Genomic DNA, 14961 nt, shown 5'->3' on the forward strand with positions numbered 1-14961 from the left:
CATCCCAACTGCCCTCAATCTGCTCCACTCTTGAAGATGTGCTCCTCCTATTCGTTCCCCTACAATGGTATCCTTTGAAAGATTAAATGCTTACACCATTCACACGGTGAGTCACTCATTTCCAACTGAAGAGGGGCAGAGGATCACAGCCTGTAGCATCATTAGCTGGGAGTTTGGCAGGCGAATGGAAGAAGAATTGCGCACTGAGTTGAATTCACAAACAACATGTAAGGTTGGATACTCTGGCTCCCTCTCATATCTGCCTACTACCAAGAAAGTGTACTGCAGCCCTCAGGATCTCTGGGCCAAATTTAAAAAGACAACAAACACATAATTAGCCATTGCATGGATGGTGTCTTACAGGCAAATCGCAGGTACAGGAAGCCCAGTCTGATCTTGAGATGTGTGCAAATTAGGCAGTATGTAAATATTTTGAGAAACAAACAAATAGTTTATAGATATATTTTCTGTTCCCCATTCCAAGGATGTGGCCACAATGCAGTTCTGTGCCAACAAGCTGGACAAGAAAGATTTCTTTGGAAAATCCGACCCGTTCATGGTATTCTATAGGAGTAACGAGGATGGGACGTAAGTCAAAGTGCTTCTGCTTTGGGGGCAGGATAATTATTCAGATTGCAACAGAGCTTGCTTAGGTGACCTGTAGCAAAATGTTGTCCCAAGCACTCCCCCCTCCCCCCGCCAAGAAGCATAAAACATTTCCCTTGATAATGAGTTTGTTCAAAATGTATTGGGCACCACATCCATGGTGCAGCTGCCCTCCTTTTCTAACAATAGAAGTATTATAAACCCATCCTCCTGCTCCAAACAAGGGACTCGGCTTAGAAACTAGGTAACAACAGTTGAACAGCTATGGAAAAAAATCAGCTCTGCTTCTGTGTTGCTGCAGTTTGGTTTCCGCCAAATACTACCTTATACGTTTCATGACCCCTATTTAAGATAAGATACCTAACTTATGTAACATAGATAACTGTTTACATAACTTACATTCACATTTCATTGTAAAGGAAACATCAAAATGCTGTAAAAAAAAGAGGGGGAAATTAATTACATAGTTAAATGGGGTTAGAATAGAACTATGCATGGTCTCCTTCCCATGCCCATCTTTCAGCTAGGTGTTTAATTAGGGTTTTAAAGGCCTAATTAAATATAATCCCCACCCCAAACTTATTTGGGACTGGATCCAGGGTGGGGGTCCCCAGTTTGATCCAGAGTCTGATATCCCCCCAGATTCACTGCATGAATTGGCAAGGGCTACTGGAAACCACAGCAGGGGAGATTGCAGTTGTGTTCAGGTCCTGCATCTCGTTGGCTAGTATGAGAATACAAAGCTTGACTAGATGGGCCCCTAGATGCCTGATAGAGCAGGCTCTTCTTATGTCATTACGTATCATCTGCAGACTTAATAATAGCAATGATATTGGTGGACACCAATTGAATTTGCTTGACAGATTTCCATTCCTGACCACAGACAAGCATGCAAATCACAGCAGCTTCTGCTTCCTTTTCCATTTTCATTGGCGTTCTCCACCCTCCCAAGATAGGGGAGACTCTGCTGAGGATTTCAGACAGCTACTATCAGCTGATCTCAGTATAAGGCCATTTCATTCATTCAGTTGCCAAGGAAGCACAAGTTTGTTTTTTAAACCTGGGGTTGATGGAAGCTGCATGTCCAAAACTATCTGGAGAGCTACGGGTTCCCAACCCCTGGCTTCTAAATTTTGATCTGCTGGCACTGAAGGCCTATGATGCTGCCCTTTGGTTGTATGCAGTTCTATTTAGGCTCCTCCAAAAGACCAGGTTCACTGAGGAAGATCCACATACCTTTTACCAAGATGGTGCTTTGTTAGGGAGTTGTTACATTTTTAAAAGCAAGTAATCCATTTTGGTCATGGTCCAACCTTGTGTTAGTCTGCCCCTGTCCATGACTGCCTGACATTAGGGGAGCATTGTTCTTATTTATTTTTCCCTGTCTACCCTAACTCAACTGGCCTTATTTGTATCCTGCCAGATTTACCATCTGCCACAAAACCGAAGTGGTGAAGAACACTTTGAACCCTGTATGGCAGTCCTTTGCTATCCCGGTGCGGGCCCTGTGCAATGGAGACTATGACAGGTACAGACCCCATGGAATAAGATGCCGCTTTGACAACTGTGTGTGTTGGTTTGTTAGAGGAAAGGATCAGGAGGACTTACAGGAAAGCAACACTGAGGGAGGCTTGGGTCCAACATAATGTCACAGATGCCCCAAAAGTTGCACTCTAAATACTAGATGCTGGGGATAAGCAATGCAGGGGTGCTGTTGCTTTCAAGCTCTATGGGGGGCGCTCTTGCCTTCAAGCTTCACTTGTGGGCTTTCTGGAAGCCCCTGGGTAGTCACGGCAGGAAAAATAGGAAGCTGGACTCCATGGTCCCTTGATTTGGTTGAGCAGGATCTTTCGTTTGCTCTTAGGTTCAAAATAAGAAAAGCATGCAGCAATCGACAACAGCTTCCTTTTGCCTCTGCAAACAGTAACTGTCCTTTTCACCTCTTCCTATTGTATTAGCAACTGCACTGATTCTATGACTTCATAGGGATCACAAGCCCTTTGAGGATTAAGGCTTTCGGGGCCAGACCCTGAGAGCCTCCTGCAACTTTCAGAGCTGTATAGTGAGATCTGGGTAATATGCATTAACTGTGCTACCGCCAGCTGACAGGTTGTTGGGGCAGTATCCCATTTGCCTGAATGGACTGGCCTTCACTGTGGGTGAAAGAAGGGAAGATGAGTGGACCATTGGAGCAGTGGAATAGGAGATACCCCTGCTTCATATTGACCCTTTCCTGATATACCACTAAACTATTTTTTAGCATTATATGCACACATGAAGATGAGGTTGGACTTGCTTTTAAACTTACCAGAGTTCCGTGTTTATGTCCAAACTCTGGTTAGTTTAAATGATGGTATGTTCAATAACCAAGGTCAGCTATGGCTTATGATTTCTGTAACCCAACTGGCTATGCACTGTATACTGTAGAAATTGTCACATCCAGTAACAAAGTGATGTGAGTGTTTTCTCTTCCCTGGGGACTTAAGAGAATCTAAAAACCTGGGGCTCTGATCTGTTCCAAATTAGATGGCTCAGGTTCTGTCAACATAACTGAAAAGGCAAAAGTGGAGGTGGTGTGAAGAGAGACGACTCCCTAGAGAAGGCTGCTTGGAACAGAGATGTACTTAATGGGTGATTGATGGATGGAAATGAACTAAAAGGCCTGGGAAAAGTGTGATTGAAGATGTCCTGGAGATGGATTATCTGTTTCATTTGCAAAAGCAGCTAGCATTCCTATGCCTAAAACCACAGAAAAGGTCAGTAGCAATTCAGGAGAGATAGTCTTGCTAGGAGGGGATTGACAGTCATGTTAATCAGCGTAATAAGAGAGCCTTGTACATAGGAATGCCAATTACATGAAGAATGATTGGGCCCATTACCCAGTGCAATATATTCTTCACTCAGCTTGCGGTTGTCATAAAACACAATAGAATTCACTCTCAGCATCCGTGTGTTTACACTTGCAAGCTTGAGAGCTGTGCTTTAATTGCAGCTCTTACCACCATGAAACCTACAATGTTTATCATTGATTAGAAGCTCAGCCCTGATGTACATTTACAAAGCTGTTTTCCATGCCAGTGGTTCCTGGTGATAAAACCCAGCTATATACTGGGCAAAGTGTACATCAAATGAACAAAACACCTTCCCCACCCCTTCGTTGTGGAGGGATATCATTTCTTGGCAGAAAAGCAAAAAAAATGTGACTGAGAATGCAATCCTAATACATCTACTCAGAAGTAAGCTTCGTGGGGTTGTCTCCCAGGTAAGCAAGTGTAAGACACTATCTTAGGACCTATTCATTCATTCTATTTCATGATAAAGAGTTCTGTGTAACTTGGAATCTTAAATCAGTAAGATATAGTACCTCATACCTATTTTGCTCAGTCATTCTCCAGAAATGGGCTGACAGCTCACTGCATTTTCCTAAATGATTTGCTTTCATATCCTTTCATGCAATTCCCTTTAACTTTTTTGCTTTGCTTTGCTAAGACTTCTGAGATTTAAAAGCAAATGAATCAAATAAAATTCCTCCTGAAACGAAGTAAATAAAGAGAAGAATCTATAAGAATATTGATTCCCACAAGGCATATTTTCTTAGGTGTAAAAATGACCCAGTTGGCTGCAATTTCTTGGCTTCATATCATATGGCTATCTTGCTAAAATAGAAGAAAAACCACAATGCAAAATTTTCTGATGGACTCCAGGTTGCACTCCAAAGTATCCATAAAAATATATAGCTGAGAACACTCCATCACTTGCGTTGATAATCTGTCAGTGCATTATTATAACCATTTAGGCATGTGAAGGGTTTTGCTATGGTTATCTTATTGATCCTCACAAGCAACCATGTCACTGGAGCTCCATTTCACAAGGGGAAAAAAGGAATGGTAAAGAGCGTTCAGGAATCGGAGCCCATAATAGCCCTCTAGTTCTTGCAGCTGTTCAGAGCAGTCTTCTGTGTGTTTGCTCAGAACTAAATACCATTGAGTTCAGTGGGGCTTGCTTTCTAGTAAGTGTGAAATTATTCCACACATACTTCCAAATATATGTGCTCTGGATTGCCTTTTTCTTAGCGTTGCCCATTCTACAAGGATGCAGTGTGCTCAACTGTGACTTTACTTTTGCCCAAACTAGCATTCACGACAAATTACTACACAACCCAATGAGGTGGCAGACATTTCCTTCAGGGTATTCTGCACTGACACATTCTGTTCTTATAGAAAGTGACTACTGGCCTAATAAGACCTGGGATGCACTCAAGTTTTTGGATGCTAGCCACATATCTAATGACATAGTTCTATTTATGTGAATGGGTTTTCAAGTACTTTTTGGTTCCCTCCGCCCCCATCTTCATAAATTCTCAGGTTTGATGGTTGCTGATATGGGAGTGATTTGAATCCAGTGATACTGTTAATTTAATTTTATTTACAGATTTTCTTTTTCATTTCCGAACAGCTAAATACATCCAGATTGATATACTTAGCGATGCAAGATTGCTGGTTATGCAAGCAACATGAAACTTGAGTGCTGCAATTATTGCTTAGAAATTCTGACTAGGATCAGGATTACATTAAGCAGTTTGAAGGCAATGGAATGTTTAGTGCAATCCTGTATGTGTCTATTCAATAGAAAGCCTCAATGAATTTCGTGGGGCTTACTCCCAAGTAGGTGTGTATACAGCCATAGCATGGCACTGTTTAAAGTTCCTGGCATTGCTAGATTGTGCCCACTGGGCTTCATTTTACAGTTATTTGAATTAGCCACACATCCGCACTGAGAGGTCCATGTCTTTTTATTTGCCAATAGAGTGGATTTTCTAAGTGCCTGTTACAAGGATAATATTAGAGGAATGGTTTCCATTGGGACCTGCATATAATTCCATTGGCCCAGAAATCAGATGTTCAGTTGTGGATGAGAGCAGCCTTTGCCAACCTGGAGTCTTTCATATGTTTCATCCTACAACTCCCATCGGCCCCAGAGTAGCCTAAAACATCTGGAGGAGCCCAGGTTGGCATTGGCTTGGCTAGAGTGTTGGATTTGCCCATAGAGAAGCCAGGTTCAGTACACCAATGGAACAAAGTGAATAAGCTTGGGGAAATAGTGGGTCAGTCTGATGGTACTGTTGAACTGACAGACTCATAACTGCTTCTTGGTTGTTGAGCGTCCTTTCTGGAGCCTTTTAACTCTACCCATTTTTATTATTTTTTTAGCTTCTCCAGAAGAAACCTGAGGTGATAATACATACATACATACATACATACATACATACATACATACATCCAGCATACAAACTGGGCAGTAGTTGTGTGTCGAGACCCCGAGGTTGATGAATAAAACACAAGGAAATGGATATTAGGTTAATGTTATTGGGCAAATTTAGGCCACAACTTTATTGGTTACAGAATATGAGCAGTATTGGCTTAGGCATTGGAACTGACCCAACTATGTCTGACTCCTGCCTGTCACACAGGGAGTCTAGTAAGGGTCAACCGGTAGGGGGAGCCCCGTCGATGCAAACCAACTCGAGCTCCCCCTGGGTTCCCGATGGGGTCGTGGCATGGCCCTAGCCCAGCCCCGGACTTCGGACAAGATCCACACCCCCGGATTCCTTTAATAGAATATCCTTAAGCTTGGAGGGGCAGGTGATGGCCACACCTCACCTCCCCCATCATAAGATCAACCAATGCCTAACTGCCAAACCTTACAAAGTTGTGACGATTGCTACGAGGTAGGTGAAAACCAAATGGCCAAATGGCTTGAGCCTCAGTTTAAATGGGGCCTGGCCATGCCTCCCCAGCCAGCAGATTGGCTGGCAGATGAATGATGTGGCCAGGAACCTCCGGGAGACGTGGGACTTTGTTCCCCGCCCCTGGAGAGGAGAGGGTGGCCATGTGGTCCACCGCAACTCCTCCCCACTGTGAAGTGGAGTGGATTTCTCATTTCTCTCCCTTATCTTCCTTCTTGAAGAGAACTATATTGAATGGAAGAGAAAATGTCTTGTGTCAATGATGCTACTATAGTAGAATCACTGGAGACCCAGTCATAGGCAGATCCAAGGAAAAAGACTTTTGCATATATAGAAACCTTGCCATTAAGTTTTTCAGGGTGAAGGTTTTCCACCCAAATGCTGGGTCTGTAATGATGCCACTATAAAGTTTGCAGAATATATTTATGAAGGCAATTCTTGGCAGTGCCCAAGATCCATCTTACTCTGCTTAGAGTACACATGGGAGCCCTATATATTGCCATGAAGGCCTGCCATCAGCTTTAATTATTGTCACCATCCCTCTAATACAAATCCCTCTAGATGTTTATGTCTGTGTCTCTTGGAGCCAGTCAGAATTCATCACGGCTTGCTAATTTATGTCAGGGGCTGCATTGGTGGGGGGTCAGAACTTTGTTCAAAAATGCTATTCTGGTGAAGGCTCTATACTAGAAGAGACTAATAAACAATTAGATCTGGCAATGCCCTAGAACACGTTACAATCCTCCTCTTGGGAACCACATTTAGACCTAGCGCATCAATCAGAATAGCAACCAGACAGGTTGAGATGTATTCAGTTCTTGACCTTGCCATACTAGGGCCTCAGTTTGGAGATTATCGAAGGAAGGGTCAAAATGATTCTGGCCTTTTGCTTCTTGCAAAACTGAAAACTCACTGCATTATCACCTACCTTCCATTTTCTTTGCTTTGAAAAGGAACAGGTCTCTCTCCGCCAGCCAAGAGTGCTCTTCTCACAGCAACACAGATGGTTGAATTCTTGCTTTTAAATAAAAAAATTACGCACACTGTGAGTTATTTGACCCTCAAAGCACACAGACAAAGGGCTGGATATGTTTCTTCAGGGTTGGTTCTCAGTGTTTCTCCCCCACCCTTCACACTCCCCCACTTAACAGTATTTGTTTCGTTTTCTAAATTATTCTAATTTTGCTATCACTTTTCTCTTCTAGAGGTGGCTTAATTTATGTGAAATATGATTCCGGCTGCCACTGTATTTTACCTGGGTAAAATGAAAAGGCTAAACCTATCTGTGACAGGGAACTGGGGATGGAAAGAGATGCAGTTCACATTTTAATGTGAACCTGCCTAATTCTCATTTCCGAGAGCAATACACAAACCAAAAGGCAGCTACTCTTCCAAATTTGAGCTTCTCTGAATTTTGTGTTGCAGCCTTCCAACCAACCATTTTGCATTCTGTTTTGTTTGTTTGTTTGTTTTGTTTCTGTTGATATCTTTACTCACCCTTCACCACACTGGCTGCTTATAGCAATTTACAAAACTCAGAATTACAGTCAGCTTAAAGCAAACAGTAGCAAAAGAATAAGGTCATAAAAAGACAGAGATCGAATATTAGGGCGAAGTGTCCAGTGAAATACATATATTCATATAAACAACATGCAAAAATACATTTCATTAAGGAACATTACTCACAAAAATGCATGTGCATTAGGACAAACAGCATACTGTAATGTATATAAAAGGAGATATTAGCACTAAAATGCTGCTGAATTTTTATAAGAACATTTTTTTAAAAATGTGTTAACTCATGATAATCAAAAGTGAGTGCTAGATCTATGTTCTCGCATTTATTTTTGATAATTTTAAAAATGATAATAACCAGCAGAAATACTGAGCCAATAATAACAACAACAACAACAACAACAACAACAACAACAACAACAACAACAACAACAACAAATTTATTATTTAAACCCTGCCCATCTCTGGGCAGCTCCCAACAGAATATTATTATTAATGAGAAGAAGAAGAAGAAGAAGAAGAAGAAGAAGAAGAAGAAGAAGAAGAAGAAGAAGGAGGAGAAGAAGAAGAAACATCTAACATTAAAAACTTCCCTAAACATGGCTGCCTGGGTATCTGAATTCTGCAAGGGTGGCAATGAAGTTATGTAAATACTAGACCTCTAAAGCATATTTAAAGTACATTTCACTATTATTATTATTATTATTATTATTATTATTATTATTTCTACCCTATCCATCTGGGCGGCTTTCAACAGAATCTTAAAAACAGAATAAAACTTCAAACATTAAAAACTTCCCTAAACAGGGCTGCCTGGGCGGGAGGGCGTTCCACAGGGCAGGCACCACTACCAAAAAGGCCCTCTGCCTGGTTCCCTGTAACTTCACTTCTCTCAGTGAGGGAACCACCAGAAGGCCCTCAGCGCTGGACCTCAGTGTCCAGGCAGAACTATGGGGGTGGATACGCTCCTTCAGGTATAGGGCCGAGACCATTTAGGGCTTTAAAGGTCATCACCAACACTTTGAATTGTGCTCGGAAACGTACTGGGAGCCAATGAAGGTCCTTGAGATATGCTGACTGCACCGATTTCACCAATCTGCTTCCTACAGAGAATAAAATATATGGAGTTGGAGCACATTTTGTCTGCTTGAGTCTGATGTAGAGGAGGAATAGCTGCAGAAGCTATTGCTAATGAAGACTGGAAGGCAACAAGAAGAGACCTGCAAGAGAAGGTTTCAGTATGCTCCTGCTCAGGATCTGAGTCAGCTAGTCATGGCATTTTCCAAGATAAGACATTCCACCTCCAACTTTCCACCCCTGCCCCACAACAGTCAGGAGCAGCTCAGTCTTCATCAAACTGCCTTCCCTCACTTTTCTTTAGGGTTTCTTCCACTACATTCGATTGTACTTCTGCAAGTATGGATGTACTGTAAGCCTGTTCATATCAGCTGGGCAGTTCCAGTCCCGCACATGGATGATGATCATAAAAACAGGAATCAAGGGGACAGCAGATATGAGAGAGCTCTAAATACAGCTACAGGTAGTGACTTTCTATACAAACACCTACCCTGTAAGTAGCCAGGATTTGCAGCCAACACCTGCTGTCATTTCCAACCACTGGAAGAATAAAAGGTTAATATTTGAAAGCACACTTTCAATCAGGAAACAGAATGAGGAGAAGATTGCATTTGTTGTCTCGATCGGTGACTAGCTTGGTCCCAGTGTCATATGTTTCCATGGCAACTAAAGCTAAAAATATACCACCTAAAAATGAGGGGTGGGGGTGGGGAAGGCCCACGCAGCAGTCGAAACAAACTAATTAAAGATCCAATGCAGGAATTGCAAGGATAAGAGGGTGGGAGTCATTTTAATTAATTTGTTTGGACTTGTTCAGAAGCAGATGAACAAGTTAAAGATGGCAGAAAATACTGTTTGCTTGAGACGCAACGCTGCAATTTCCACCAACCAGAATGGAACAAAGCTCTATAAGACCATCGTGTTTTTTCCACCATATAATCCGAAGAGCATGCATCTAAATCAGTGCAAAAAAAAATAAAAAAAAATCAGGCTTTTGCAGAACACAGCTCCTGTCAGGTGGAGAAGAGCCTTCAACAAGGTATAATTGTGTGTATAGGGAGGGATGTCTAGCAGTGATCTTTGGTGTGAGAATAGGGGTGTTAATAAATACACCCGAGTGTCACTCTTTTGAAATGTGAAATATTTAGAGGGTATTAAACTGATAAGACAATATAAGCTCATGGGTTTACCACATTAAAAAATAGTGTGTGCGTCTGTTCTAAGAAATTTGTGAAATTCTAAAATCTGAGAGACTGAAAGGAATTCATTTGTAGAAGGGAATAGCAAATGCACATAGAGACCCAAGAAAGAGAATGTGTGTCCTGATGTTACCAATTGGCAAGCTTTAAATTGAGTATCTACCTGTTTTTTAGGGCTTAAACTGTCATTTTCCGTTCTGGATACTATAAACACAGATTAACTGTCCAAGTAGCAATACACATCAGAGTGATGGAATGCGATGGAGTGAGCTCTGTCCCTGCTCCTGCCAACCTAGCAGTTCGAAAACACGCCAGTAGATAAATAGGTACCGCTGCGGCAGGAAGGTAAACAGCATTTCCGTGTGCTGCTCCAGTTTCCATCACGGTGTTCTGTTGCTCCAGAAGCAGTTCAGTCACACTGGCCACATGACCCAGAAAGCTGTCTGTGGACAAACACTGGCTCCCTCAGTCTGAAAGCAAGATGAGCGTCGCAACCCCATAGTCACCTTTGACTGGACTTAACCGTCCAGGGGTCCTTTACCTTTACCTTTTAGATCAGAGCAGTACTTCTCAACCCAAGAAGAGGTTATCAGTGCTGTCCCATTGGACTTTGCAACCTATAGACAGCCCTCATCATTGGTTAGGTGAGAAATCTCCAGTTTGGGGTTTGAAGAGTTATAATGCTTTTTGCTTGACTGGGTTGGGGATAAGACGGTAGGAGCTGTTTGACTGTGGAACAGGAGGTTGTGAACTCTTCTTCCTTGGAGGGTTTAAAGCAGAGCTTGGATGGCTTTAGCTGAGATCCTACAGGGGGTTGAACTAGATGAGGGCTGCCCTTGAGACTGACCCAGAAACTCCAGCGGGTGCAGAATGCCGCGGCGAGACTCCTTATGGGGTCTTTGCTGCGAGATCATATTCATCCGGTGCTATACCAGCTGCACTGGCTCCCGGTGGAGTACAGGATCAGGTTTAAGGTGCTGGTTTTAACCTTTAAAGCCCTATACAGCCTAGGACCCTCGTACCTACGGGACCGCCTCTCCTGGTATGTCCCACAGAGAAATTTACGGTCTGCAGATAAAAACATCCTGAAGATCTCAGGCCACAGAGAGGTTAGGCTGGTCTCAACTAGAGCCAGGGCTTTCTCGGCCGCGGCTCCAATCTGGTGGAACGCTCTGTCACAAGAGACTAGGGCCCTGCGGGACCTGACATCTTTCCGCAGGGCCTGCAAGACAGAGCTGTTCCACCAGGCCTTTGGTCAGGGTGCAGCCTGACCCCCTCCTCTGGCAATCTGCACAGAATTTTGCTTAATGGTTGCCATCAATTTGATTTTAATTAATTTTATAATGAATGCTTTTAGAATGTTGGATTATTTTGATTGTTGTTAGCCGCCCTGAGCCCAGCTTTGGCTGGGGAGGGCGGGATATAAATAAAATTTATTATTATTATTATTATTATTATTATTATTATTATTATTACCCTTGAGGTCCCTCCTAGCTCTACGATTCTATGATTCTATGGACATATATAGGTGTTTGTAGAAAGCTCTATGTGGATGGAATGTAGCCTGCTGTACAAAGTTTCCCCACCTCTGATATTTTTATTATTGAAAATATTTCTACATTGTCCTTCAGCAGAGCTTTGGAGTGATTGGAGATAGGAATGTAGCAGACCACTGGCTGCCTTGATTGCTTTCTGCGCTCTGCTCCCAGCTCGCCAAGAGATAACAGCATCTCTCATTTGCTTCCATTCTTAAGCTTGTGAATATTTTTGTGAAGATTCTTTCAACTTTTTAGAAAAATGTTTTTCACAAAAGATTTTGTGAATATAGCAGAAAGAAAGAAGAGAAAAATCAAACTAGTGATAATTTAAAAGAAATATTGCCAGCTGACACAAAAAGAATATTTTATCCTGTATCAATTTCTGGATAGTTTCTGTATTGGTATTCACCTTTTGTCCCAAATTATTTATACTTTCTGTATTTAAGTCAATTTTAGTAGTTGCAGCATCCACTTTCACATTTATCGTGTCTGTTTTCTTGTTAAGCTGTTCCAGTGAATCATTTATCTTAATTAATGCAGCCGCTAAGGCTTCTTCTGTCGACATTCCTCTTGATTTTGAGTGTACTGATGCAAAAGCAGCGGCAGAAGAGGCAGAGGGGCCTGATGTTGAGCCTCTCCTGGGTTGCTGCCAAGTCCTCCCAGACCTTAATGTTTTTTCAGCAATTGAGTGGTCTGTTTTTTCCTTTCCATTTGCCATAACACTTAAAAAATTCAAGATCAGTCCCAGAGTCTCACAGTTCTTTATCTTGCAGCTGGAAATTCCCCTAGCCCAGCTCTTGTAAAGCAACCAGTTTCAAAGGCTTCCACTAGGGGGAAACAGTTTCTATTTATATTAATCCGTAATGTCCTCTTTTAAACAGTTTCCAACAATCCAAAGTTAGTTTCAATTTTCAGTTACTTTTACTCCTTTTTAAATGCAGCCGGAGACAATAGAAACAATGTATTTCTCTTATTTAGCTAGCTGTCAATGAACGTTCTAAACACTGTCAAGAAGCATTCCAAAAGACGTCAGTCCTGCTAGCAGCCCGTTTACAGAGTCAGAGGGGCAGTATTTTAGCTCTCTTCGCTCTCTCCTGCAGGCATACTCAATCCACAACTTTCCCCCCTCTTCTCCTGCCTCCAAGGGGGTGTTTAATGTTCTTTACCAGTGAAAATTTAGTCCTTTACAGTAGGCTTTCCAAGACTTCAGCTTGCAGCCTCATTGCTTCAATCTATTTACAAAAGGGGAAGGCAGACTTCCTGTATTGAACCTCCCCGTTACGATGCCAAATCAAACTTTTTAAAAATCCAATTCTCCTGCTTCAGCTCTACTCATGGGTAATTACTTTAAGATCAAATTGTCCACAGGAAAAAGTCAGCGCTCTCAGGCCACAGCTATGCGGCTTCGCTCCGTGGAAGAAGCAGACGATTCAAAGCACCACGCCGCTCACCCCACGTCGCTCCGGACCCCTGAAACCGGGTTTCCCCGTGAGTAGGGGAGGCGCAAAAGGTGCCCGCCGAATCCCACGCTCACAGGCTTCTCCCGCCTGTGATTTTTTACGGGTCTCCGCCTTCGCCGTGGTGGCCAGACCCAGATTCCCACGGGACAAATTCCTTCCGATCAGAGGAATTCCGCCATTACCGGAGGCACCAACCCGGAAGGAATCTACTTTGATACGGCAGACTGTGGAGGAAGCCAGGGAGAAAGCTGTTCCTGCTGAATGTAAAGTAACACAACTTGAGAGAGAGAGAGTCCCAGCCCTACAGAGGCAACTTGAAGAACATAAGTTGACGCCTGTTATGACTGAACTTAAAGAAAAACAGACGAATTTGAGGATCAGAGTCCTACCTGAATTGGAGAAGGAAAGCTTGACAGATTTTCTCATACAGGAATCTGCTGACTTTTGGGACTTGGACTTGGGCCAAGAAGAGTTTAGAATTGTGAGGGCCTTCAGACTTGGAAGAGGAGGGAAAAAAGAGAAGAATAGATTAAGAGAGAGATAGAATCTTGGGTTGGCATTACCAGAAGAACCTAGAAGTACAACAGTCAAGAGTGGACATTTTTAAAGACGTCCCGAAATATCTTTTGGATTTTAGGCCTAACTACAGAGATATTGTTGCCCTGCTGAGAAGGAACAAAATCATCTTTAGGTGGGAGTTTCCCCAAGGTCTATCCTTCAGTTTCAAAGGAAGGAAAATAAAAATAAGATCAGTAGAAGATAAAGTAAAGTTTTTGTATAAATATGAAGAAGATCTGCAGAAGGGACTTGGAAAAGAGCCAAGAGCATCGGATAGAAGATCATGGGTTACGTACCGTCCTCCTTACGAACGCTTTTGGTTATGAGCTCCGCTAAACCAGAAGTAGATGCTTCTGGTAGCAAACTCTGTTAGTATTTCATTCCTCCGATGCTGCAGATGAGATTGGTGTAAACCACATGCCTGCCTGGGAAGAGTGTGGGAACAGAAGACTCTTCCACTGTATTTACTATTGTACTGTATTTTTGCTTTTACTTGTTCCTGTTTCCTCTCGGAGCTGGAAAGAGTGAGCACCATGATTCCTTTGTCTGCACAAAGCATGTAAATAAATACAGTGGTACCTCAGGTTACAGACGCTTCAGGTTACAGACTTCGCTAACCCAGAAATAGTACCTCAGGTTAAGAACTTTGCATCAGGATGAGAACAGAAATTGTGCTCCAGTGGCGCAGCGGCAGCGGGAGGCCCCATTAGCTAAAGTGGTACCTCAGGTTAAGAAGAGTTTCAGGTTAAGAACGGACCTCCAGAACAAATTAAGTTCTTAACCCACAGTACCACTGTACGTAGATTAGCTCTATGATGTCTCATGCTTCTTGCTGTGTTATGCTAGAAGATTAGTGTGCATATATCATTTGATATATGTTGCTGAAGCGCACTGGAGAAGAAGAGAAATGCCTTTTCCAGAGCTGTGCATACCGGACGACGCTTGGAGTTCAGGGCTGCAGGGGCAACCCCAGGGCGTTTCCCAACAAACTTTGCCCCGGGATGCGAGCGGAAGTCGCACACCAGTGGCACAGCAGCAGCAGGAAGCCCCATTAGCAAAAGCGTGCCTCAGGTTATGAACGGTTTCAGGTTAAGAATGGACCTCCGGAGCGAATTAAGTTCATAACCGGAGGTACCACTGTATGATCAAACACAGAAAAGGGAGTAAGGTCTTCAAACCACTGGGTGAAAGATGGTGGGTATGTCCCCCCAACCTTGCAGTCTCTTAGCCAACATAAGGATTTGTAAAACTCACATTCATTG

The 14961-nt window shown here is 42.8% G+C and overlaps 1 protein-coding gene across 1 annotated transcript in view; it reads left to right on the plus strand.

The window, feature by feature from the left end:
* CPNE5 (copine 5) overlaps nt 1–14961 on the plus strand; it is a 129562-nt gene that overhangs the window by 71606 nt on the left and 42995 nt on the right. Inside the window, exons 8-9 of the mRNA XM_081866438.1 lie at nt 485–588; nt 2030–2134. Of these exons, the coding sequence (XP_081722564.1) occupies nt 485–588; nt 2030–2134 (209 nt within the window). The remainder of the gene's footprint in view (nt 1–484; nt 589–2029; nt 2135–14961) is intronic.

This window comes from Podarcis erhardii, assembly GCF_964252035.2.
Source record: "Podarcis erhardii genome assembly, chromosome: 6".
NCBI lineage: Eukaryota > Metazoa > Chordata > Lepidosauria > Squamata > Lacertidae > Podarcis > Podarcis erhardii.